The following is a 25,702-nucleotide window of genomic DNA, read 5'->3' as shown; positions in this document are numbered from 1 at the left end:
ATGGGCCCTGGGGGCAAACCAGCATGTAGGGACGTACTCAGCCTTCTCCCTCCAGCTACTTTTTTTGGTCAGTTGTTTTTCCTCATAATTTATTTGCAGTTTTCCCGAGACAAAAACAAAATCAGAGTCATCTTATACACTTACAAGGCTCAGAAAGAAAAGACAAAAGGATTGGGGGGACAGGGATGTGCCGGGGGGGGGGGGGGGGGGGGGGCAGGGACGACACACGGAAAAAGAATGAGAGAAAAGGGGAGAAGAGAAAAATTTGGCAACGATCCACCAGCATTCATGGGACAGTAACAGCTCAGCTCAGCTCCTCGACATACAGCATTAGCGCCCGAGGTTTGCTCCCGCGCAAAGGGCATGCAGAAAAAAATAATAATAATTAAAAAAAGAAATAGATATCCCCCAGCCCTCCCCCCCCCCCCCCCCCCCCCCCCCCCCCAGCCAAAACCAGCCCCCAGCAACACACGGTGCCTCCGGACGCAGAGGTGGAGGAAGGGGAAGCCCCAGGGAAAACGCGTGGCCGAGCTGGAGAGTGCCCAGAGTGGGTGATGCCTCCCCCAAGGAAGAAGAACTGGGGGGAGATGGGGTCCCCCTGAGCACTGGCTGGGGGGAAGGGAGGCAGGAGGGTAGTAAACACCCTCGGCCGGAGCTGGGAGCGCTGCCCGGTGCCCCTGTGCAGTGGGGGGAGCAGCGGGGGACGCCCAGCACCCGGCGGAGCAGCCTGTGCCCCCTAAGAGACCCGTTCTCTTAGTCTAAAGTGCTTTCGATGCTGCGTCAGTGCTGGCTGGATTGCCCCCATCCCCCCGCCCCATCCCCGCTGCCTGGGCCGCAGCCCCCCGGCCACGCCCCAGCCCCATCACATGGCACCCGCATCCCCCCAACCCTGTCACCTCTGCCAAAACCTGCCAGCACCTGGAGCCAGGACCCAGCCACCCGCCTGCCCGGGGAGGGGGAAACAGGGTGCTGGGTGCCTGGTCTTTGTCACCAGGCTGGGGACACAGGGATGCCTGCCGGGGGACCCTCCCAAAGGCACCCACCGTGCCCCCACCCCAGCAGTGCCTGGGATCAGCCTCAGTTCCCTCACGGCATCGCTCCTGGGGGTAGCGCTGGACTTTTTTTGGGGGGGGATCTGTCCCCCCCCCTCAGCCTTGCTTACCACCCAGCAGCCCCCCGTGGCCGGGGACCCCCGTGGGAATTCAAAAATAAAGAGCTCTCTCTATGTACAGGGATCGGGGAGGGAAAGAGCAAAAGCGGAGTCCAAAGAACAACATCCACCACCAGCAACAGCGAAACGCCACAAGCACAGCCGGGACGGGGGTCGGGACCCCCCCACCCCCCGCCACTGCGCCCCCCTTCCACCAGCTGGGAGACACACTCCCCCCAGGCGGAGACGGGCAGAGAGGGGGGGTCTGGCTGTGGGGTTGTCCCCCCCAGCCCCTCTGCCTGTGGCTGAGTGGCTGGGTTGGGTTTTGGGTGTGTGTTTGGGTTGGGGTTTGGGGGGGGGGAGGTTTCTCCCCCCCCCCCCCTTTTTTTTTTTTTTTTCTTTTTTCTGTTTTCATCGTTTTGGCTTTTTTTTTTTTTTTTTGTCTTTTTGTTTTCTGCAAACACAGGCACTGGTGGGGGGAGGAGCAGGGGCCGGGGCGGAGGGGGGACAGGCATGCGGACGCGTGCTTCAGGGCCGCAGCTCCGGCTGCCGGCTCGGCTCCCATCGCCGTCTCCGTCGGGCTGGAACCAGGACAGCCACCACGAGCTCTGTGGGGATGGGGGACACCCTTGGTGAGCCAGAAGCAGGGCACCCCCCTCCCCCCAATCCCGCACTCACCTTCACTGGAGCGGGGCGACGGGCGCCCCCGAGCCATGGAAGTGGACGTTCTGCCACTTGCCGTCGCGGCGGTGCCAGACGCGGGTCTCCTCGGACTGGCTGGTGCGGGGCCGGCCCTGGGCATCGATGTACTGGGTGAGGCGGATGTAGGCGATGCAGGCGGCGTCGTCCCCGATGACGTGCACGTGGGGGTTCAGGATGGTCGTGTGGATGGGCTTGTTGTTCTTGGAGAGCACTGCGGGGGGGGGGGCCGTCAGCGGCGCGCAGGGCGAGGGGCAGGGGTGCTGGCAGGGCAGGCAGAGGGGTGGCCGGGCAGGACAGGGATGGGCAGGCGGGCGGGGGGGCGGGCAGGCCAGACAAGGCAGGCAGAGATGGGGAAGAGGCAGGACAAGCAGGGCAGCAGACAGCGACCAGACAGGGGACGGGCAGGGGGACAGGAAGGACAGACAGAGGGGCTGGGCAGGGGCGAGGCAGGTTGGATGGACGGACGGATGGGCAGTGGGTGGCCAAGACTACCTGGCAGGTGGGGGGTGGGGGGGGTGGGGGCAGGTAGGGCCAGATAAGGCATCCAGGCAGGCGGGCAGGGCAGGGCTGTGGACAGGCAGGACAGGAGGTGCCAGCTAGGTAGGCAGCCAGACAGGCTGGGCAGGCAGGGTGGGCAAGCAGGCAGAAAACAGCCGAGGGGGACAGGCAGGGCACAGGCAGGGGACAGGCAAAGGGACAGGTAGGATGGGGAGGGAGAAAGGCAGGGCAGGCAGCGCACAGGCATGACAGCCGGGGTGGACAGGCAGGGGCAACAGAGACAGGCAGGATGGATGGAGAAGGGATGGGCAGGGCACAGGCAGGGTGCAGGCAGGGCACAGGCAGGGCACAAGCAGGGCAAAGGCAGAGGGCAGGCAGGGTGCAGGCAGGGCAGGCAGGGCACAAGCAGGGCAAAGGCAGAGGACAGGCAGGGCACAGGCAGGACAGGCAGGGCAGGCAGGACAGGCAGGGCAGGCAGGGCAGGCAGGGCAGGCAGGGCGCAGGCAGGACAGGCAGGGCGCAGGCAGGACAGGCAGGGCGCAGGCAGGACAGGCAGGGCAGGCAGGGCGCAGGCAGGACAGGCAGGGCGCAGGCAGGGCAGGCAGGGCGCAGGCAGGGCAGGCAGGGCAGGCAGGGCGCAGGCAGGACAGGCAGGGCGCAGGCAGGGCAGGCAGGGCGCAGGCAGGACAGGCAGGGCGCAGGCAGGGCAGGCAGGGCAGGCAGGGCGCAGGCAGGACAGGCAGGGCGCAGGCAGGACAGGCAGGGCAGGCAGGGCGCAGGCAGGACAGGCAGGGCAGGCAGGGCGCAGGCAGGGCAGGCAGGACAGGCAGGACAGGCAGGACAGGCAGGGCAGGCAGGGCAGGCAGGGCAGGCAGGGCGCAGGCAGGGCAGGCAGGGCAGGCAGGGCGCAGGCAGGACAGGCAGGGCAGGCAGGACAGGCAGGGCAGGCAGGGCGCAGGCAGGACAGGCAGGGCGCAGGCAGGACAGGCAGGGCAGGCAGGGCGCAGGCAGGGCAGGCAGGGCGCAGGCAGGGCAGGCAGGGCGCAGGCAGGGCAGGCAGGGCAGGCAGGGCGCAGGCAGGGCGCAGGCAGGGCAGGCAGGGCGCAGGCAGGACAGGCAGGGCGCAGGCAGGACAGGCAGGGCGCAGGCAGGGCAGGCAGGGCAGGCAGGGCGCAGGCAGGACAGGCAGGGCGCAGGCAGGACAGGCAGGGCAGGCAGGGCGCAGGCAGGGCAGGCAGGGCGCAGGCAGGGCAGGCAGGGCAGGCAGGGCGCAGGCAGGACAGGCAGGGCGCAGGCAGGACAGGCAGGGCACAGGCAGGGCAGGCAGGGCAGGCAGGGCAGGCAGGGCAGGCAGGGCGCAGGCAGGACAGGCAGGGCACAGGCAGGGCAGGCAGGGCAGGCAGGGCGCAGGCAGGACAGGCAGGGCGCAGGCAGGACAGGCAGGGCGCAGGCAGGGCAGGCAGGGCAGGCAGGGCAGGCAGGACAGGCAGGGCGCAGGCAGGACAGGCACTCACAGTTCTCGAAGTAGAAGCGGTGGAAGTCCATGCCCTCCACCAGGTTGCCCAGGGCCTCAGGCTCGAAGGAGGTGAGCCCAGGGTCGCAGATCTTCCTGCAAGGCAGTGGGTGAGTGGCAGCCCCGCCCCGCCCTGCCCCACCCCCCCAGCCCCACCCAACCCCGCCCACAGGACCCCACTCACGCATAAGCCTCGAAGTCCCCGTTGTTGACGGCCTCGATGAGCTGCTCCGTGATCTTGATGATCTCCTGCTTGCGGGCTGGGGGGGGGATGGCCAGTGTCACTGCCCTGTCCCTGTCCCCGTGCCAGGGTCCCCTGGGGCAGAGCAGAGGGACTGGGGGGGTGGGGGGGCTGAGGGGAGAGGGACAGACACGTGCTGTGGGGGTGAGTGGCCGGGACATTGGGATGGACACGGTGACATGGGACATGGAGAAGGGACACATGGGAGGGGGGCCATGGGGCCAGACAGGGACCATGGCGGGGGTGGGGGGAACAGACAAACCATGGCAGGGACAGGCACAGGGACCGTGGAGGGGGACAACGACAGAGACCATGGGGACAGACACAGGGACCTCCACGCACCCAGGGTCCCCACAGCTCTGCCACACCAGTATCAGCATCCCCACACCCAGGGGTCCTATGCCCTCCCAGCATGCCTTAGTGCTGCCCAGTGCCATCCCAGTGCCCTCCCAGTGCCAGTTCAGCATGTTCCAGTGCTTCCCAGTGCATCCCAATGTTAACCCTGCATGCCCCACTATATCCCAGTGCCATTCCAGTGCATCCCAATACACCCAGTGCCATCCCACTCTGTCTCAGTGCCATTCCAGTGCATCCCAGTACCATCTCAATGTATTACAATAGATCCCAGTTCCATGTAAGTGATCACAACACATCCCAGTGCTATCCCATTGCATCCCAGTGCATCCCAGTGTTCCTCCAGTGTGCTCCAATACATCCTAGTGCATCCCAGAGCCACCCCAGTGCATTTCAATATGCCCCAGTTCCATCCCAGTGCAATCCTACTGCATCCCAGTGACTCACCCGTACATTCCAGTGCATCCCACTACATCTCAGTTACAATCAGGTATGTTCCACTACCGTCCCAGGGCATCCCAAAACATCTTAGTTTACACCAGTACATCTCAGGACCATCCCAGTCCATTTCAGTGCAGCCCAGTGCCAACCTACTGTATCCCAGTGCCCTTCCAGTGCATTCCAGTTCACCCCAGTTCCATCTCAGTGCATCCCAGTGTCATGCTGTTGAAGTCCAGTGTGTCCCAGTGCACCTCAGTGCAATCCCAGTGTGCTCCAGTGCCATTTCAATGCAGCCCACTTCACTATATCCCAATGTCTCAATTCATCCTGACGCCACTCCAGTGCATCCCAGTGCCATCCTACTGCATCCCACTGCCACTCCAGTGCATTCCAATATAGACCAGTTCGACCCCAGTACACCCCAGTGCTATGCCAGATCATATCACTACACTCCCATTTGCCTCGGTGCATCCCAGTGACATCCGACTGCATCTCAGTGACAATCTACTGTGTCCCAGTGCTATTCCAGTGCATCCCAATACATCCCAGTTCCATTTCAGTGCATTGCAGTACCATTCTACTGCTTCCCAGTGCATCCCAGTACCATTTTAGTGCATTCCAGTACACCTCAGTTCCATCCAGTGCATTACACTGCCATTCCAGTGCATCTCAGTTCATGCTGGTACCATCCCACTGTTTCCCTGTGCATGCTGGAGCATCTCAGTGCCATCCCAGTCCATCTCAGTGCGCCCTAATGCAGCTCAGTGCCATCCCAGAGCCATTCCAGAGCATCCCAGTGCCATCCTTAGGCTGTCCTTATGCCAATGCAGTGCATCCCAATACATCCCAGTTCCATCCCAGTTAACTCCAATGCATCCTAGTGCCATTCCAGAGCATCCCAGTGCATCCCTGTACCATTAAAGTGCACCCCAATGTGCCATGCCAGTGCACCCCAATGCATCCTGGTGCCATCTCATCCCATACCAGTGCCATCCCAATGTGTCCTATGCCAGTACAGTGGTGTCCCAGTCCATCCCAGTGCACCCCAGAGCATCTCACTGCCATCCCTGTGCCACTACAGTGTGTTCCAATGCATCCTGGTTTCATTCCAGTACAACCCAATGCACCCTGGTGCCATCCCAGTGCATACCAGCTCCATCCCAGTGCATCCCAGTGCCATCCCAGTGCATCCCACTGCCACTCCATTACACTCTAATGCATCCTACTGCCACCCTAGCACCATGCCAGTGCCATCCCAGTGCCATCAAATTGCATCCCAGTGCCATCTCAGTGCATCCCAGTGCACCCCAATGCATCCTGGTGTCATCCCAGTGCATCCCAGCTCCATCCCAGTGCTGTCCCAGTGCAACCCAGTGATGTCTCAGTGCACCCCAATGCATCCCAGTGCTATCTCAGTGCCATCAAATTGCATCCCAGTGCCATCTCAGTGCATCCCAGTGCACCCCAATGCATCCTGGTGCCATCCCAGTGCATCCCAGCTTCATCCCAGTGCTGTCCCAGTGCATCCCAGTGACCTCTCAGTGCACCCCAATGCATCCCAGCGCCATCCCAATGCATCCTGGTGCCATCCCAGTGCCATTCCAGTACACCCCAATGCATTCTACTGCCACCCTAGTGCCATCCCAGTTTTGTCAAATTGCATCTCAGTGCCATCTCAGTGGATCCTGGTGAAATCCCAGTGCATCCCAGCTCCATCCTAGTGCATTCCAGCACCCTTCCAGTGCATGTCCCAGTGCATCCCAGCTCTATTCCAGCACGCTCCCAGTGCACCCCAGTGCCATCCCAATGCATTCCAGCTCCATCCCAGTGCATTCTAGCACCCTCCCAGTGCATCCCAGTGCCATCCTAGTGCATCCCAGCACATTCCAGCACCCTCCCAGCGCATCCCAGTGCTAGCCCTGCTCCGCAGCCCTCCCGTCACCTTTTGTGTCCTCGTCCTCGATGGTGGTGTTGGTGCTATCGGACGACTCCTGCCAGCAGGACAGCGGCGGTGCAGGGGGAGAGACACAAACAGAGAGGGTCAGAATCGGGCCCAGCCGGGGGCGGCGGGTGTGAGCCCGGCCGGGGCTCAGCAGGACCCCGGCGATGGCGGACGCCGTGGGGGGGAGCCCCCACCATCACTGCGCCCCGTGCGCGCTCCTCATCCGCTCCAGCGCCACGTCAGCCCCCTCCCCACCCTGCGCCATGGCTGATGCTGGGGCGAGGATGGAGGCGGAAAGCGGGGCCCCAAACGACCCCAAGGGCTAACGAACGCGGCGAGGCGCGAAGGGAAGGGAGGCAGCAATACCTTTATGCCGTCCGCAGGGTTATGAATTACAGTAGTTTGAGGCTCCTACGGGAGAAGGGAGAGAGACAGAGGCGGGGGGGGGGGGACGGGGGACGAAGCAAGAGCCCAGGGAGGGGGACAACGGAGGGGGAGGACGACGGAGCGAGCAGCACGCGGACGGGGGCGAAGAGAGACCCAGACCGGATTCGGGGAGGGGCAGAGGGGGGGAGAGAAGCAGAGAGTCATTAGTCCAGCGAAAGCCAAATGGTTTAATTCACAGAAAGACAGAGGTGGGAGAGGCGGGGAAGGGGGCAGAGAGCAGGGAGAGAGGCGCAGCGAGACAGCCGAGGGAGGGCCGGCTGGGTTGTAGAGGGCAGTCCCGTGCCCGTGTCCTGCATCTGCTGTGCTGACCGGGCATCCCTGTGCCCGTGAACTCCACTCACTGTGCCAGCTGAGCATCCCTCTGCCGCATCCCGCACTCGCTCCGTGGGCTGGATACCCCTTTACTCACCCACAGTGTCCCACACTCGCTGGGCACGCCGGTGCCCGTGTCCCGCACTCGCTGTGCCGGCTGCGCACCCCCGTGCCTGTGTCCACCAGCTGGGCGTCATTGTGCCCATATCCTGCACTTAGTGTTCCAGCTGGGCACCAGCATGCCCGTGTCCTGCACGCACTGCGCCAGCCGAGCACCTCTGCACCCAGATCCTGCACTTGCTGTACCCACCACACATCCCCACGGCTGTACCCTGCGCTCACTGTGCCCGCTGGGCATCCCTACGCCTGTATCCTGTGCTCACGGCACCAGCCAGACATGCTCGGGCCCGTACCCCGCACCCGCTGTGCCAGCTGGGTGGCGGCGGGCACCCCCGTGCCCGCATCCTGCACCCACCTTGCTGTCTGCATTGCCAGGGCATCCCCACGTCCTGCACCCGCTGCACCAGCCTGGCAGCCCTGTGCCGCATCCTGCACTTACCTCACCGCAGGATGAGGGTCAGCAGCCCCATCCCTGGGCCAGTATCCTGCACCCACCGCATGATCCGCAGCACGGGGCACCGCCACACCCATAACATGCACCCCCCTGCACCCATCCTGCACCCACCTGCCGTCCCTGCGAGGGGCATCCTGCCTGCATCCTGCACCCCCCCTCCATCCTCATGACACCCCCCCATCTCCAGCAACCCCAGGGACAGCTGGACAGACAGACAGACGAGGACGGGGCGGGGGGGGTGGGGGGTGTGGGCGCATGGCGATGGATGGGATGGGATGGTGGGATGGATGTGGCCAGGAGGGGGGACGACAGGGTGGGGGGCACCTACCAGCGCGGCAGGTGGGAGTGTCCCCTTGGGGCTGGTGACACCGGCGCTGCCTTTGGTGCTGTTGGTCTGGGGCTGGGGGGAGAGACAGGGGGCTCAGTGGCACGGGGAGGGGGGGCAGCCCCCCCGCGGTTCCCCCCCGCAGCCCCTCACCTTCACGCCGTCTGCCTTCTTGTTCAGTAAGCTCTTAGCTGCTGCGAAGGGGGAGAGAGTATCAGCAGCTGTCCCCTCCCTTGTGTGTGTGTCCCCCTGTCCCTCCCTCAGTGCTCCCCCCCCCCCCGATGACCCACTGGGCGCCACCAGCACCCACCACCCAGGTGCTGCGGAGGGGAGACACGCTGGGAGGGGAAGGTCCCCCAACCTGGGGGTGTCCCCAACCTAGCGGGGGGTGTCCCCAACCTGGGGATGTCCCCATCCTGGGGGTGTCCCCAGCCTGAGGGGAGGGTCCCCAACCTGGGGGACACACACATGAGCTGTGGGGGGTCCCATCCTGGTGGCCCCCGCAGAGGGGGGCCAGGGCTGGCTTACCTTGGAGAAATGCAGAGAGGAAAGCAAGAGAGAGCAGGGGAGGGGGGGAGGGGATGAGAGAGAAACGTGTGGAAAAAGGAGGAAAAAGGGACAAACATAAAAAAAAAAAAACAAAAACAAAACATAAAAAAGATATTTGAGTCGGGGGGGGGGCGGCCTCCTGTGCCCCACCCAGTGCCATTCTGGAGGGGGACGAGGACGGGGGCTGGGGGAGCATCTGTCACTCCTGTCATATTCTCTGGCCAGTGGGGGGGACAGGGACATGGCAGGGGGGCACAGCTGGCGGTGGTGGGGGTGTCACCTCAAGCATCCTCGTCACGTCTCTGAACTCGAGGACCCCCTTGCTAGCGTCACAGTGGGGGGGGGGGCGCTGTGCAAGTCTGGTGACAGCTGGGTGGCATGGATCAGCACCCAATGTTGGGGGGGGGGGGGGGGAAATGGGGGGGGAGGGGACACCCCTGCCCCCCCCGTGGACCCATGTCCCTACAGAGGTCCCTGGCAGGGTGTCCCCAAGGGTCCCGGTCCCTCCTCCGAAAGCAGGCGGGCGCTGAGAGGTGGGGGTTTAAACCAGAGCCGAATTAGGGGGGGGCGGAGGGGGGTTTCCCCGGCGCAGGGGGGGGGCCGCTGTAGCCCTGGGGGTGGGGGCATGGTTTAAGACCCGCCGAGTGTTTCGCGGTGCCACGAACACTGGCTACAGCTCTCGGGAAGCCGTGGGGGAGGAACGTGCGAGAGGGCATGCAGGGGGGCATGCAGGGCGGGGGGGCACATGCTGGGGGTGTGCGCGAGGGGCAGACACAGGGGGGGCCACGGGGGGACCACAGGGCATGCAGCTGGTTTGCCCCCCTCCATGCACAAGCGTGGCCCCTCTGTGTGCAGGGGCTGGGGGGCAGTGCCGTGGGGTGGGAGCAATGGGGAGGGCGCCCTGAAATTATCTCCCCCTGCCCCAGCTCCCCATTGCTGACCCAGGTGGGGGTCCCCTGGGGGTGCCACCACAGTGTGTCATCCTCCCCCCAGGGACCACTGGCCCAGAGCAGGGCACAAGCACCCAAGCAACCCCCCCGGGAATGGGGGTCAAGCACTGCAGGGGGGTGGGGGGGCGCAGACTCCCCCCCGGCGCCAACCGGGGAGTGATAGCGGCAGGGGGAGACGGTGGCATCTCTCAGTCCCCACGGGGAAGGGGAGAGGCTGGGGGGTGCAGGACGGGGGGAGGCAATGCGGGGGGTCCATGCATGCGCTCCGATTTCCGAGGAGGGCACCCGAAACCCGTTGGGGGGGGGGGGGGAGGTGTGAGGAAGAGGACGGTTGGGGGGACGGGACGTGGGGACAAAGGATCTGGGGCGGGGAGATGGGGGGGACACAGAAACCAAGCAGGGCCGGGGGGGCCGGGGGGGCCCTTTGCGGACGCGTCTACCTTGTTCCACCAGCCCCAGGGGGGCCCCGGCGGCGGCCGCCGAGATGGTCGGAGGAGCGGTGGTCTGTCTGCCCACTGCGGGCAGGAGCCGCAGGAGAGAGAGAGAGAGAGAGGAGAGAAGGGAGCAGAGCTCCTGTTAGGGGGAAGGGGCAGGTGGGCGGGGGGGGGGCGCTGCAGCCAAGACCCCCACCTTCCCACCCTTCCGCCCCCCAACAGCAAGCCCTGGGGTGCCCGTTACCCCGGCCTCAGGCCTGGGGGTGGCTCGTGCTGCTCCGTCCCCTCCCACCGTGTCCCCCCCCCCCGCCAGCCACCGGAGTCGGCGGGGGGGGGGACACGGGGACCCGGCACTACCTGCTGCTGTGTGCGTGGGGCGGGGGGGGGGCGGATCCTGCCCCCCCCTTGGCTAATGCACGCCCCCGTCCTCGCCGACAGGGAAAAAATGGGGGGGGTTAAGGGGGGGAGGGGGAGAAAGAGAGAAAGACAGTGACAGAGAGAGGGGGAGGGGGGCACCGGCCTCGGCGGGGGCTGCGGGCGGGGGGGCTGTGGCCCCCGGCCCCCCCCAGCCAGCGGGAGCCCCTCCTTACCTGAGAAGTTCCTGGTGGCCAACATGGTGGTGAGGATGGCGCCCTGCAAGGAAGGGGGCAGGGTGAGTTGGGGTGGGGGGGGTGGGGGGTGGGGGGCGGGCTGTGTGCAGGATGAGGATGGGGGTGATGATGGGATGGGGAGGGTGGGGCAGGGAGTGCAGGATGAGGCTGGGGCGGGGGTGATGGGATGGGGGGGCAGTGGGGCAGGATGAGGATGGGAGGCGATAGGATGGGGGGGCAACGAGTGCAGGATGAGGCCGGGGGGCATGATGGGATGGGGGGGCAGTGCGGCAGGGGGTGCATGGTGAGGCTGGGGCGGGGGTGATGGGATGGGGGGGCAGGGGTGCAGGATAGGGCCATGGCATGGTGTGACACGCCAGGCAGGACAGGATGGGACCATGGCAGGGGGCACCACACTGGGCATGACCAGGGTGAGACCGTGGTGCTGGGAAACCTGCCGGGCAGGGGCAGGCTGGGGCCGTGCCGCGCCGGGTATCACTGGGACGGGCCCCCGGCCCCCGGCAAAGCACCCGGCACGGCCAGCGTGACACCATGCCACAGCAGGCACAGCCGGGAGGGGACCATCCCACATAGCAAAGCACCAGGCACGGGGCCACAGCACCGCTGGGACAGGGCTGTGCCCCGCGGGAAGGCACGAGGGCGCTGCCAGGATGGGACCACGCCAGGCAGGGGAGCACCGGGGTGGCAGCAGGGGTAGCTGGGATGGGGGATGGGACTGTGCTGCAGCGGGCGCTGGCTGGAGCACACGGCCCCGGCATGGGCACAGTGGCTGCTGCGCTGGGGGGGAAGCACCGGGCACGGATCCAGCCCACGCCGTCCCTTGAGGATCCCTCACCTTGAGCTTCCTCCGGGCGTTGAACTTTTTCAGACATTCTACCGTCTCCTGCCTGTGCATCATGGAGGCCACGGTCGAGCGTTGCTGCGGGGGACAACGGGGTCAGTGCCAGGCGCCAGGGGCCACCGGGCTGGGGGACACACCGGGGGGACACGGAGCAGGGACAGCACTTACGCAGACCCACGGGTGCTTGAGGGCTTCGTGGGCTGTGATGCGCTTGGCAGGGTTGATGGTCAGCATCTGGTTGATGAGGTTTTTCGCTTCGGGGGTGACCGTGTCCCACTCAGGCGAAGGGAACTGGGGAGGGGTGGGGACACGGGGGTGATGGCTGGGGAGAGTAGCCTTGCCAAGAGAGTCCCCTTGCCAAGTCCCTGGGCAGCCACCAGAGATGTGGCCCAAAGCCATCCCCCAGGCTCTGCCTGGTGATGATTAGCTGTAGTGTCCCTCAGTAGGTTCCAGAGTTAACGGGCCACCCGGCTGCAGTGCAGGGGGTGCTGGCACCGGGGACTTACGTCATAGGCACCAGCCTTGATCTGTTGGTAGAGTTTGTGCTGGTCCTCATCCCAAAATGGGGGGTACCCCACCAGCAAGATGTACAGGATGACACCTGGGTGAGGGAGAGCAGAGTCAGGGCTAGGGGAACAGGGACCTCCCCGCGGCTCCCTCCAGCCCTGCCCAGGGACACCAGTGTCCCCAGGTTGGCCTGTCCCCATGTTCCCCGCGGCAGCATCCAGACACCCAGCAGAGCACAGCACAGCCGGGGCACACAGCCCAGGGTGGGGACAGGACCAGGATGGGGACACGGATGAGGACTGGGATGGGGCTGGGACAGGAACTAGGACGGGACCAGCACAGAACTGGGATGGGGAAGAGGATGATACTGGCATGGGACTGGGATGCAACTGGGACGGAGCCAGGAAAGGGGCAGGAAGGGATGGGGAAGGGGATCGAGGTGGGGGGCCGGCGGGGCCGGGCTCTTACCACATGCCCAGATGTCCACGGGTTTGCCATAGGCCTCTTTGCGCAGGACTTCGGGGGAGAGGTAGCCCGGCGTGCCCGCAAAGCCTGGGGTGGAGATGGCAGGAGCTGAGCCGAGCCGTGGCGGGTGGGAGGGGGTGGGCAGGGGCAGGGGCAGGGTGGGCGTCAGGCAGCGGGCAGCGGACACGGGGCTGGGGCACAGCCACAGGGCAGCGGTGTGCTGGGCACGGGGTGGGGATGCGGTGGGGATGGGGCTGGATGCGGTGGGCACGGGGGAGGGACATGGTGGGCATGGGGCAGGGCATGGTGGGCATGGGGCAGGATGTGGTGGGCGCGGGGAAGGGCACAGTGGGCACGGGGAAGGGCGCGCTGGGCTGGACGCGGTGGGCATGGGGCAGGCTGCGGTAGGTAGGACACAGTGGGCATGGGGCAGGGCATAGTAGGCAGGACGCGGTGGGCACAGGGAGGGCGCGGTGGGCACAGGGAGGACACAGTGCCAGGACGTGGTGGGCAGGACATGGTAGGCACAGGGCAGGACGCGGTGGGCATGGGGCAGAGCGTGGTGGGTAGGAAGCGGTGGGCACAGGGAGGGCACGGTGGGCACAGGGAGGATGCAGTGGGCACGGGGCAGGGCGTGGTGGGCACGGGGCAGGGCATGGTGGGCAGGAAGCGGTGGGCACAGGGAGGGCATGGTGGGCACAGGGAGGATGCAGTGGGCACGGGGCAGGGCATGGTGCGTAGGAAGCGGTGGGCATAGGGCAGGATGCGGTGGGCAGGACGCAGGGAGCAGTGGGTAGGAAGCGGTGGGCACGGGGAGGGCACGGTGGGCACGGGGCAGGGCGCGGTGGGCAGGGCGCGGTGGGCACTCACCGAACCAGGCCTGCTGATCCCCCTGCACCTCGATGGCGAGGCCGAAGTCTGCCAGCTTCACCGCTGCCCCTTTGCACTTGCTGGCCAGGAGCAGGTTCTCCGGCTGCCACGGCAGCACCGGGCACAGGGTGGCGAGGGGAGAGGGGACACCAGAGGGGGAGCAGAGGGGGCTTTGCTGCCGCCATCAAGCGGGCGCTGCCCACCTGCCTGTCCCCGTGCCGAGTGCTGGGGGGTGCCTGGGTGGCAGTCCCCCTGCCGTCCCTACGGTGCCACCGTGTCACCCCTGGCCTCACCCCGGCATCGCCCTGCAGCCTCAGGGCCAGCCCCGAGCACCCCCCCAGCCCCGCATCCCACCTGGCTCATGCCCGCCCGCAGCACCCCAAGGGGGGTTGTGTGCGTGAGCGGGGGGTCACAGCGCCTGGCTCAGCGCAGGTTGCCCCGCCTGGGGCGTCACACGCACCTCCAGGAAGGGGAGATGGCAGGTGGGGGCACCCAGAGCAGAGGGGACACCGCCAGCCCCACGGGGAGCTCAGTGACACACACCCCAGGACATGGGAGCTTGAGGACCCACAAAGCTGCCCACCCCCCCACCCCCCCCCCATATGTGGGGACACAGGGAAAGACCTGGGGAGGGGGGAGAAGCGCCCTGTGCAGACGGGTGGACGGGGGGACACTCACCTTGAGGTCCCTGTGGACGACCCCCATTTGGTGACAGTGGAGGACGGCCTCCAGGATCTGCTGGATGCAGTGGCTGCACGCAAACGTCAGAGGGGGGGTCAGGGGCATGCTGCCCCCCCCCCCCCGCCACCTCCCACCCCCCCCCCGTCCAGGGCCACCTGGGACCTGCGCCCCCTCCAAATCAGCCCCCCCGCCCCGCTGCCAGCCGCCCGCTGCGCCCTGGGAGGGACTCGCAGTGACCTCGTACGGGGGGTGTGCTGAGCTTGGCACCCCCCTGCGCCCCTGCCTGGGGGGGTCACCCCGCGGGGGGGACACTGCCTTGGAGGGAGGTCACCCCTGGGTGCCCATCAGGGGGTGCTCCCCTCCTGGCATGGAGCCATGGGGGTCACCCTAATGGTGCTGCTGTGCCCCCTCGCTGGCCATGGGGACCCCCCCCAGCCCTGCTGCTGCCTGGACACTGGGGTCCCCCAGACAGGACTCACAGGGGGGGACAGGGGGGTGCGGGGAGGGCGGATGGAGACAAGACAAGAAAGAAAGAAGGAAGGAGCAGGGGGATGAGAGGCTGAAATGGGGGTGAAGTGAGGGGCCCCTGCCCGGCTGGGGGTGCTGGGGCATGTGGGGGGGGGGTACCTCCCTGCAAGGGGTGGGCAAAAAATCTGGGGGGAGGGGGGGCAGAAAAAGGAGGGAGGAGAGAGCCCCAAAGCGGGGTCCCAGCAAGGGGAGCGGGGGGCCAGGAAGCGGGATGCTCCGGCGGGTGGGGGCAGCGCAGGGGGCACGGCCCCCCCGCCCCCCCCCCCCATTATACTGACCTGTGGCTCCCTCTGCACAGGGGCAAAGTGATGGGTGGGAGAAACGCGTGCTAATAGCTCATGGACACAGTGACTGCAAAACAAAACGGGGGGCGGGGGGCGGGGGGCGGGGGGCGGGAGGGGGGGCAGGGTGGGGATAAGGGGGTGGGGGGGCAGGATGGAGAGGAATGGGGTGGGAGTAGGGGGTAGGATGGGGGGTGGGGGGGAGGATACAGAGGCAGGAGGGAGAAGGACAGAGGGGCAGGTTGGGGGGCAGGGGGGGCAAGGAGGCAGGTAAGGGGCAGGTGGGGGGCAGGAGGCAAAACACAGGGAATGGGGCGCCGGGGGGTAGCAAGCAGGGGGGCAGCGGTGGGACGGACAGACACAGACGGACACGCGGACACGCAGAGCCCAAGTGAGGTGTGATGGGAGACAGGGGGGTGGGGGGGGCGGGGGGGGAGGACAGGAGGGACGGACAGAGGGCAGAGGGAAGGGCACGGGGAGGGGGGACGGGGGGGTGGAGATGGGGGGAACGAGAGAGGGGGAGAAACAATGTTGTGAAAGCCCAGAGACCACGGGGACGGGCACACGGTGGGCACACAGGGTGCTGGGGGCTCACTACAGGCACGGGGGGGCCCTGGGGGCCCCCCACCCGCCACCAGCCCCCCCGGCACATCATGACAGCACCAGGCCTCAGCGGCGGGGGTTGGTGGTGGGAGCATGGGGTGAGGGGGGGATGTGGGGGGCCCCACTGATCACCCGGCAGCAGGATGGAAGTCGGTGGGGGGTTACAATAAGGGGGTGGGCACCTCCCACCCACTAGGCTCCCCCCCTGCCTGCCTTGCTGGAGCTGCCCCATCCCTGAAGCCCCCCCGGGGGATGGGGGGGGGGCACTGGGGGGGCTGGGGGTGTCCAGGGGGCTTTGGGGGGGGGGCGGGGGGAGACATGGGGGCTCACCTGGCATCAGCTTCGCTGTAGTACTCCCGTGCCACGATGTCCTCAAAGAGCTCGCCACCGGTCACCCTGCAACGCAGCCGGGGCACCGCGTCACCCTGGGACCCTGGTGCCTGGGCACCCCGACCCCCCCGGGACCCCTCGATCCCCCCTGACCCCCCCAGCTGCACTCACAGGTCGAAGACGAGGTAATGGAAACCCTCCTCTGAGATGCTGTCATGGAGCCGCACTGCAGGGACAGGACAGGGACAGGACAGGGACAGGGACAGGCTCAGCCTCGGCCCCAGGAGCCCACGGGCCCCGGGCAGCCGCCACGTCTGTCACACGTGTGTCCATGTCATGCAGCCCTCACATCTGCACCCAGTGTGTCACCGGGGGAGGCACCCAGCAGGACCCCAGGGGCAGGACCCCACCTGTCACCAGGGTGACACCCAGCATGTCCCAGGGGGCACCCAGCGTGTCCCTGGGTGGCAGACGGCACACCCCTGTGGTGGCACCCAGCGTGTCCCAGGACCCCAAGGGGGCACCCAGTGTGTCGCTGGGGTGGCACCCAGCAGGACCCCACATGTCCCCAGGGTGGCACGCCCTCATGGTGGCACCCAGCGTGTCCCTGGGGTGGCACCTAGCAGGACCCCAGGGGTGACACCCCACACGTCCTCAGGTGGGCACCCAGCGCATCCCAGGGTGGCACCCTGCGCACCCCCGTGGTGGCCCCCAGCCTGTCCCCAGGGTGGTCTGGGCCAGGCACCACTCACCGATGTTGGAGTGCTTCAGCAGCCGGCAGATGCGGGCCTCCCGCTCCAGCTTCTGGTGGTCTGGGGGGACAGGGGTCAGCCAGCTCCGCGCCCCCCATCCCCCACCCCGGGGCACCCCAGCCCCACCTGCGCCACAGGGGGTCCCTCTCCCCATCCCTGTCCCCAGCCCGAGGAGCCTGCAGGTGCCCGCTCGTGCGTGCACATGGCTCTGTGGGTGGGTGCGCACAGCTGTGCAGGTGCGTGTGGGTGTGCATGCGTGTGTCACTGTGCATGCATGCGCCGGCGTGTGCCAGGGCACACGAGTGTGTGGGTGTGCACCCGTGGGCATGTGCACCTGTGTGCGGGTTTGCATGCGTGTGCACACATGTGGGTGCGTGGGTGTGTGGCTGTGCGCAGATGTGTACACACATGTGTGCAACTGCGCATGTGTGTATGCACATCTGTGTGGTTGTGCATGTATGGATGTGTGCGTATGTGCCTGTGGGTGTGCAAACACGTGTGGTTGTATGTGTGTGTGCTTGTGCACATGTGTGTGGGGGCATGGGTGTGGTTGTGCATGCGTTGTGGGTGTGGATGTATGTGTGGTGTCCCTGTCCCTGTGGGGGGTAGTACGTGTAGTTGCGCAGGTGTGCCTGCGCGTGCGGGTGTGCCTGTGGGCGGCTGTACCCATGTGCACGTGCACCTGTGTGTGCCACTGTCCCAGCTTGCGGCAGTACATGTGTGTGCAGCTGTACATCCATGCGGTTGTACCTGTGTGCATGGGTGCACCTTTGTGCACAGCTGTACCCACGTGTGCCACTGCACCCACATGTGACTGCACCTGTGTGCAACTGTACATCCATGAGGCTGCGCTCATGCGTGCAGCTGCACCTGTGTGTAGCTGTACACGTGTGTACATGTGTTTGCCACTGTATGAGTGTATGTGTGTAGTGGTACCTGTGTGTGTACTGTGGTGTGCAGCTGTACCTGCGTGCATGGCAGTATCTGTGTGTGCAGGTGTACCTACAGGTGATGCTGTACCTATGTGTGGCTGTAGCTGTGTCTGCAGCTGTACATCCATGCAGCTGCACCTGTTTGCAGCTGTACACATGCGTACCTGTGACTGCCAGTGTACGAGCGCACGGCTGTACCTGTGTGTACGTACCAGGGGGTGCAGCTGTACCTGTGTGTCTGTACATATGTGCGTATCAGGGCGTGTGGCTGTACCTCTGTGTGTGTGTGTGATGTGTGTGTGTCAGGATGTGCAGCTGTATCTGTGTGTGTGTGAGGGCGTGTGGCTGTAGCTGTGTTTGTGTACATGTCTATCAGGGCATGTGGCTGTACCTGTCCACGTGCATACACGTGTGTACAGGGCATGCAGCTTGTACCTCTGTGTGTATGTGTCTGTGTGTATCAGGTCGTGTGCCTCTACCTGTCTGTGCACGTGTGTGTGTGTGCGTGCACGCATGCGTGTGTGTGTGTGAGCAGGGAAGGGCTGTGCCAGGCAGGGTGTGCACCTGCTCACAGCCCCCCACACCTGTGTGTATGTACACACACGTGTATAGCAATCACACACATCCCCCACCTGCACACACATGTGCACACACCCCCATGCACACTGTACTCAGAGCAAACACCTGTGCACATGCACACACACTCATGGCCAAGGTACATACACGTGTGTACACAGAGCACACCTGCACGCACTCAGTGCAACCATGTGCTGCCTGCTCACACGTGTGCACACCCCCACACCCATGTACACTGTGCACACACACCCCTCGCACAGGGTCACACACACACTGCTGAGGGGTGCACACACCCTGTGGCCCAGTACAGGCACACATGCATATGCCCTGCTCACACCTGTGCACACACATACACCCCCACACATGCGGTGCACACACCTGTATACACACATGCACTGCTGACATCTGCACACACACCCACAAACCCACTGACACAGCGCGCGCACACTCTGCCTGCTCACAGCCCTGCACACACACCTGTGTGAGCACACACTCGTGCACCCCGCACTGCTTACATGTGCACACCCTCATGTACACACATATGTGCACACACATGTGCCTGCACACATCCATGAACACATACATGCACATCACACACTACACACACCTGCGCATGCACACACCCCATGTACACATCACGCACACACCTGTGTGCACACACATGCACACATAGAGCTCACACTGTTGCACGCACACACTTGTGCACACACACACTGCACCCCCCCCATGTACACATCACACACAGCTCACACTTGTGCAAGCATGCACACACCCCCAGCACACACCTATGCACACATGTACACATTGGACATGCACTGCACACATCTGTGCACACACATACCCATGCACACGCACTGCTCACACCCATGAGTGCACACACCCGCACTGCTCACACCTGTGTGTACACACACTGCTCACAGCTGCGCGCACACAGACCCCTTTGCACAAAGCACATGCATATACACACGTATGTGCATGCACACACGCAAAGAGCTGCTCACGCATGTGCACACCCTAGGGCACGCCACGGCTGCTGCGGGGCTCCGAGGGGCACCCTGGGGCTGGGGGGAGCGTCCCACAGGGTAGCAGGAGGGAGCGGGGAGAGGCAGAGCTGGATCCAGCCCCCGTGGAGCCCCCCCCCACCCCAAGCATCATGCGTACCGCGGGTGTCACGGGCACCATGGGTGTTACCATGGGCACCCGGGTGGCCGGGCTGGGGGTGGCCCCGGGGTGGGTGCCGGGGGGTCGCCGGGGGGTCCTACCTCTGGCAGAGAGCTTTTTGGTGTTGATGATCTTGGCGGCGTACTCATGGCCAGTGCAGAGCTTGACGCAGCGCCGGACCACCGAGAAAGCCCCCCTGGGGAGGGCGGGGGGGACAGGCTCAGTGCCCCCCGCCTGTCTCAGCCCCCCCACCCCGAAACCAGGCACGGGTGGGCTCCCACCCCGTGACTCAGCACCCCGGGGCCAGGGGCTGCACCGGCCGTGACTCAGCACCCGCGGGGTGAACCCCGACACCGGGGGAGCCCTGATGCCAGTTGGCCCCCGCCCCAGGCACGCTGGGGGCCTGCGGATGGGGGTGCTGGGGGGTGCCATGTGGTGGGGGTGGGCTCGGGGGGGTGAGCGCCTCGGGGGGGCCTGGGACCAGCATCACGGAGGGGGTCGTGGGAAGGATCCGGCACCGGCAGCCCGTTGCCATGGGGACGGCGGGTGGCCCGGATGGCGGCGGTGGCCATGGTGGCGGCGGTGGCCATGGTGGTGGCGGAGGTGGTAGCGATGGTGGCAGCGGTAGCAGCGGGCACAGGGCCAGTGGCCACCGGCAATCCCGGGGACAGGGACAGTGTGGTCATACTCACACTGGGCAGGGACACCCACTCGCCTGCAGCCCCCTCAAGTGCCACCACCACCTGTCCCCCTCCCAGGACCAACACTCCTGCCCGTCCCTGCCTGCCAGAGTCCCCAGGGGCAGCAGGTGCTCAGCAGCACCCACGCTCGAGGGGTCAGGGCAGCGTCTGGGGTGGCACCAAGGAACCCCCTCAGGGGACAGCCCCCAGTGCTGGGCTGGGGTCACGGCAGAGCCTGGCAGCACCCCCGTGCCAGTAGCACCCCTGTGCCGCCACACCAAGGGTCCCGCGGGGGACACGTGGGCCCCAGGAGGTTGGGGGCCAGGTGCTCCCCTGCCACCACACCGGGTCCCCATGTCCTGGGACACCGAGGGCCCCACACCGGCCCAGATGGTGAGGACCCTGCCACCACTGGCGGATGGGGGGATCCCCTCTGGCCTTGCACCCCCCGGCCACCCCATCCCCTCCCACGTGGCCCCGGGGACAGGGGGACACAGTGGGTGCCAGCTCCTGTGGGAGGGACGACTGCTATTTGCTGTGCCCCCCCCGCCCTGTGCCTCAGTTTCCCCACCGACCAGGGGCAGATGTCCCTGGCAAGCCGGGCACGGGGGGAGACACGCACAGCGGCTGGTGGGTGACATGGAGGGATGGGGGGATCTGCGTTGCCATGGCAATCAGGACAGGCTGGATTTGGGGGAAAGTGAGGGAATAGCCCCTGATGGCACCACATCTCCCCCCACCCCACCCCCCCAGGTACCCCCAAAGGGACCACATCTATCCCTGAAAAATGTCCCCCGGCTGCGGGGGGCATACCTTCTGCCCCGACAAGGTCTGCCCCCGCATGCCCCCCCCCCCCAGTTTTACTCCCTCCAGTCTGCACGGGGGTCCAGGGGATCTGCCCCCGCCCCATGGCCTTCGGGTCAAATTAGCCCCCCCCCAAACGAGTTTCTCCTCAGATCCCCCCAGCACACATCCCGGGGGGGGTCATGGATGGAGGGGTGGCTGGGGAGGTGGAAGGATGGGGGTGGGAGGGGCAGGGGGGACCTGGGGGTCTTTAAGGACTACGGGTCCAGAAGGGCTGGCATCTATAAGGACCGGTGGCTGGGGGAGGGGGCAGCAGATCTGGGGAGTTATATAAGGCCCAAAGGGGTCTAACGGGGGCTGGGGGCTGAGAAGGGGCTATAAGGACCAGAGGGGAGACATGGATCGGTCTATAGCAACGGGGGGCGCAGAGAGATTGGGAGATCCATAGGGGTGGGGGGCAAGGGGGCCTGGAGGATGGGGGGGTCTGAAAGGAGCAGGTGCCTATAAGTACTCAAGGACAGGCTGGAGGATGAGGGATGGCTATAGGGGCCGGGGGGTGTAAGGGCTTCAGGCGGGGGCGTCTATCAGGATTGAGGGGGTCTGGGAGGTCTATAAGGACTGGTGCGGCTGTAAGGGCTGGGGGCGGGGGTGCGGGTATCAGTAAGGGGGGGTCTGGAGGGATGGGGGTCTATAAGGACTGGGGCGGCTCTAAGGACCAGAGGATCTTCAGAGATGGGTGGGGGGGTGTGTGAGGATGAGGGGGTCTGTAGGAGCAAGGGAGGGCTGTAAAGACTGGAGGGGGGGGGCTGTAGAAGCCAGGGGCGGGATCGGGAGTGCTGGGGGATCTATAAGGACTGGGGGGCCAGGAGACATGGAGGAGGGGGTCTGTAGAGATGAGGGTCCATAGGGTCAAGGGTGGCTATAAGGACTGGGAGCATCTATAGGGATGGATGATTGGGGACCGGCGCGGGGGGGGGGGGGCGAAATATGGAAGGATTGGGGGGGTCTGGGGTGATTGGGGCATAGTTAAGGACCGGAGGGGGGTTGTCAGGAAAGATCAGGGGGGCCTGTAAGGATGGGGGGGTCCCTGGGGAACAAGGGGGCTGCAGGGACTGGGGGGTCCATGGGGACGGGGAGTACGTGGAGGAACTTGGGGTCTGGGCCGCCCCGGGGGCTGCAAGACCCCGAGGGTCCCTGCGGCTGGGGCGGGGAGGGGAGATGCTGGGGGGCAGGCACCGGACCGGCGGGGGCCGGTATTGGGGGGGGGGGGGGGGGCAGGGCCAGTACCGGGGGGAGGGCAGTACGGGGCGGGAGGGGGGGGGGGCAGCCGGGGGGGGGGGGGGCTGGGCAGGGCCGGTAAAGGGAGGGGGGGGCGGCGGAGGCGGTGGGGGAGCCGGTCCCGGGTGCCCCGTCCCGCGGAGGAAGGGGGGATGCGTCACGTCTGCACCGAGCAGCGGCCGGAGCCCCGGCCAGCGCCCCCCGCCCCCGCCGCCCCCCGCGCTCCGCCCACGGCCGGTGCCGTGCCCGTGCCCGGTGCCGGTGCCGGTGCCGGTGCCGGTGCCGGCGGCCCTTACTTGCCGATCTCCTCGTAGAGCTGGTACTCGTCGGTGAAGCGGGTGCAGGGCACGGTGGTGGCCATGCTGCCGCCGCGCCGCGCCGCAATGAGCCGCCCCGGCACCGGCTCCGCTCCGGCTCCGGCTCCGCCTGGCGCGGGGGGGCGGGAGGAGGCGCTGCCGGGCCGGGGGAGGCACCGGCCGGGGGAGGCACCAGTCCGGGACAGCCCCCGCCGCCCCCCATCCCCCCCCCCCCGCGGCTGGGATCCCCCCCACCCCCGGGGCACCCGCCGCCTCGGACCTGCCCCCGCGCCAGGGACCACCCCCCCGCTCGTCGCCACGCGCGCCCCCCCCAACCCCCCCCGGGCTGAACCCCCGGTACCCCGCGGGGATCCCCCTCTCCCCAGTGGCTCCAGGGCCAGACCACCCCCCTGCGACCCCTTTATCTCAAATGCCCCGCAGGTGGAGGGACCCACGTCCCCCGTGTGTTGTGTGTCCTCCCCCAAAAAAGGTCCCATATCCAGACCCGTCTCCCTGATTCCCCCCTCCCAAAATCCCCGTATCCAGACCCCCTCCCACAGATCCCACACCACCTCCACAAAGGATGCCAAACTCAGATGCTCTCACCCCGAGGACCCGCATCCCCCCCCCCCCAAAGTCCCCATATCCAGACCCCCTCCTCGGCACCCCCCCAATATCTCCATATCCAGATCCCCTCCCAGGGACCTCACATCCCCCCAAAGGACCCCAAATCCGTGCCCCCCTAGCCCCCATCCGCCCCCCAAAAGACCCCAATATCCAGACACTCCTCTCAAGGATCCCACATCCACTCCCTCCACCATCCCCCTCCACCCCCCCCGCGGGACACCCCCCAATATCGAGCCCCCCCGTACACCAATGTCACCCCCAATGTCACCCCAAACAACCCCTCCAGGCTTTAACACCCCCCCCCCGCCCGAGGCAAAACACCGGGGGGGAGCAAAATCCTGTCCTCCCCCCCCCCCAAGGGCACCTTGAAGCCCCCCAGTGCCAAAGGCTTGCTGAGGGGGCAGGCTTCTTTTGGGGGGGACACACAAGAGGCCACCAGCAGGCCCAGGGCCTGGCTGGGTGCCACAGCCCGCCGTGGCACAGTGTCACCAGTGGGGCCGGGGGGTGAGCGGGGGGTGGGTAGGTGCCCACCCTGGGGCGCGGGGCGAGTGCGGGTGGGCGGCTGGCGGCTGGCGCTGCCGTTGCCATGGGGACCGTGGGCGGCCGTGGGGGACTGCGCCGAGCCCGGTTATATTTGTGCATCGCCACCGAGAAATTTCAGCACCCAGCATGGGGGAGATGTAGGGGGGACACAGGGACAGGGAGCTGGGGAGCTGTGGGGCGAGATCCCAGGTCGGCACCCCCAAAGCCACCAGGCACCCAGTGCCCACCTCACTAAATCCAGCCCCACCCCACCCCCGGGATCCCATATCCACCCCCAGAAAGGACCCCAAAATCCAGCCCCTCCAGGGATCCCATATTCAACCCCAAAAGGGACCCCAAAATCCAGCCCCCCCTGGTGATCCCATATCCACCCCCACAGAGCCCCAAAATCCAGCCACCACTACCACACGGGTGGGACCCTCTCCCCAGCCCCACGCTGGGGACATGAGGGTCACTGGCAGACATCCCCATGTGTCTCCCTTGGCTGTTCCTGTCCCCGGCCTTCAAGCAGGGTGGTGCTGGGGGGGTCAGGACACACACGTGCCCCCTGGGTGGTGGCACTGAATCACTCGCAGGCCCCCTGCTCAAGAAAGGTGTTTATTGCAAACCAAGGGGAAGGGGAGGGGGGGGCAGGACGATGGCTGGGGACCCCCGGCTCATGCGCCTCAAGGTGTGGGGGGGTCAGTGGGAAGCTGCAAGAGCCAAACTGGGTCTGGGGGTGGGGTGGGCAGGGCACAGCTCCCATGTGCCCACTCCCAGACCCCAAAGTGCTGTGCCAGGGAAGCCCAGATGTTTCCTGGCTGCTGCCCACTGGTAGGGGGAGGGGCTGGTGGCCCCCTCCCAGGTACCCCTAAGCACAGCCTGGACACGCGCTCCCCGCCGCAGTGTGGTAGGTGACAGCCCCACTGACCTCTGCCAACCCCCTGAGGAAAGGGGAAGCAAGCCCCGGGGGCTGGCTGGGGTCTCTGCCCACCACCCACCTCCGGATCCCCTCCGGTGATGAGCTGAAGGGGGGTGAACCCAGAAGACACGCCCCCCCCTGCAGCACCGGAGGGGGCCCTCTGGCCAGGCAGGGGCAGGGGCTGCGCAGCACCCATGGGAGATCCCGGAGCAGGGCCCAGTGCGGGTAGCTGGGGGTGCCGGGCAGGCAGGGAAGCAGGCAGGGTGTGGGCAGGGGGGCAGGCCACCCCCATGTGCCCCCCCCCCAACCCTGCTGCCAGTAGCCAGAGCTGTGGAGAGCACAGCTCCAGCCATGAGGGCCAAAGCTGCCCCGTGCCAGGGTGGGGAGGGATCTGCACCCCAAGAAGCCTGAAAAGAAGCATCGACAGCCACCAAAAATAATAATTATGTCACCCAACGAGCTCCGTCTATTCCGGAAAAACAACAGAGCCATCACCAGCGCTAGGCGAGGAGAGGAGAAGGGTCCCAGCCGCTTGGGTTGCCTTGGTGATGGGACGTAAATCTGCATTTGCCAGGTTTCCCCGCACACACATCAAACCGCCGAGCCCAGTGCCAGTGTGCCGGGTGGCAAAGGCAGTGGAAGGGCACTGGTGGCATGCATCATTGGCAAGAGGGTTACGGGCACCAGCACTGAGTGTGATGGTCCTGGGTGGGCGTCTGGGTGGGTTTCTCCTCTCCCCACTTTGTTTCTTGGCTGCTTCTTGCCACTGTCAAAACTGCACGGCGCCAGGAGAGATGTTGAACATGGAGGGGTCGAACTTCTGGCCGCGGAAGGGGGAGCCCTCAGTGTCCCAGCCCTTCTTCAGCATCTCGTGCACCTTCTGCAAAGAGGCCCCAGGCTCCCGTCAGGCTGCGGCTGACCCCACGCCTTCGCCCATGCCCCTCACCCTCCCTGCCACCCCAGCTGAGGGTATGTCAGGGCTGCGCGGCCACCTGACGCATTG

The 25,702-nt window shown here is 66.2% G+C and overlaps 2 protein-coding genes across 9 annotated transcripts in view; both read right to left on the bottom strand.

The window, feature by feature from the left end:
* Window positions 1–81: 81 nt before the first annotated feature.
* On the bottom strand, window positions 82–22,759 carry CAMK2B (calcium/calmodulin dependent protein kinase II beta). 8 transcript variants are annotated; one of them, XM_080370467.1, is made up of 21 exons: window positions 22,629–22,758; window positions 19,672–19,766; window positions 16,902–16,961; window positions 16,321–16,375; window positions 16,150–16,215; window positions 14,405–14,477; window positions 13,727–13,829; window positions 12,860–12,943; window positions 12,391–12,485; window positions 12,053–12,175; window positions 11,879–11,962; window positions 11,023–11,065; window positions 10,439–10,513; window positions 8,653–8,693; window positions 8,503–8,574; window positions 7,208–7,252; window positions 6,842–6,890; window positions 4,048–4,123; window positions 3,865–3,959; window positions 1,829–2,063; window positions 82–1,758 (listed from the first exon to the last, which is right to left on the bottom strand). In XM_080370467.1, exons 1-20 carry the CDS (start codon window positions 22,691–22,693, stop codon window positions 1,831–1,833), a joined length of 1,632 nt encoding a protein of 543 aa, XP_080226593.1. In that variant the 5' UTR covers window positions 22,694–22,758; the 3' UTR covers window positions 82–1,758; window positions 1,829–1,830. The 8 variants fall into 8 exon arrangements, with proteins under 8 accessions (XP_080226593.1, XP_080226595.1, XP_080226594.1 ...); XM_080370469.1 differs by having other exon boundaries at window positions 8,653–8,690; XM_080370468.1 differs by having other exon boundaries at window positions 82–2,063; window positions 22,629–22,759.
* A 2,377-nt stretch (window positions 22,760–25,136) lies between these two features.
* The window catches only part of NUDCD3 (NudC domain containing 3), a 31,981-nt gene continuing 31,415 nt past the window's right edge, over window positions 25,137–25,702 (bottom strand). The window contains exon 6 of the mRNA XM_080370481.1: window positions 25,137–25,579. Within this exon, the coding sequence (XP_080226607.1) occupies window positions 25,469–25,579 (111 nt within the window). The 3' untranslated portion in view covers window positions 25,137–25,468. The remainder of the gene's footprint in view (window positions 25,580–25,702) is intronic.

The sequence above is a fragment of the Falco punctatus genome (genome assembly GCF_963210335.1).
Source record: "Falco punctatus genome assembly, chromosome: 20".
NCBI lineage: Eukaryota > Metazoa > Chordata > Aves > Falconiformes > Falconidae > Falco > Falco punctatus.
The sequence above is the reverse complement of the archived record's forward strand: the minus strand, read 5'-3'. Positions and strand labels throughout refer to the sequence as shown.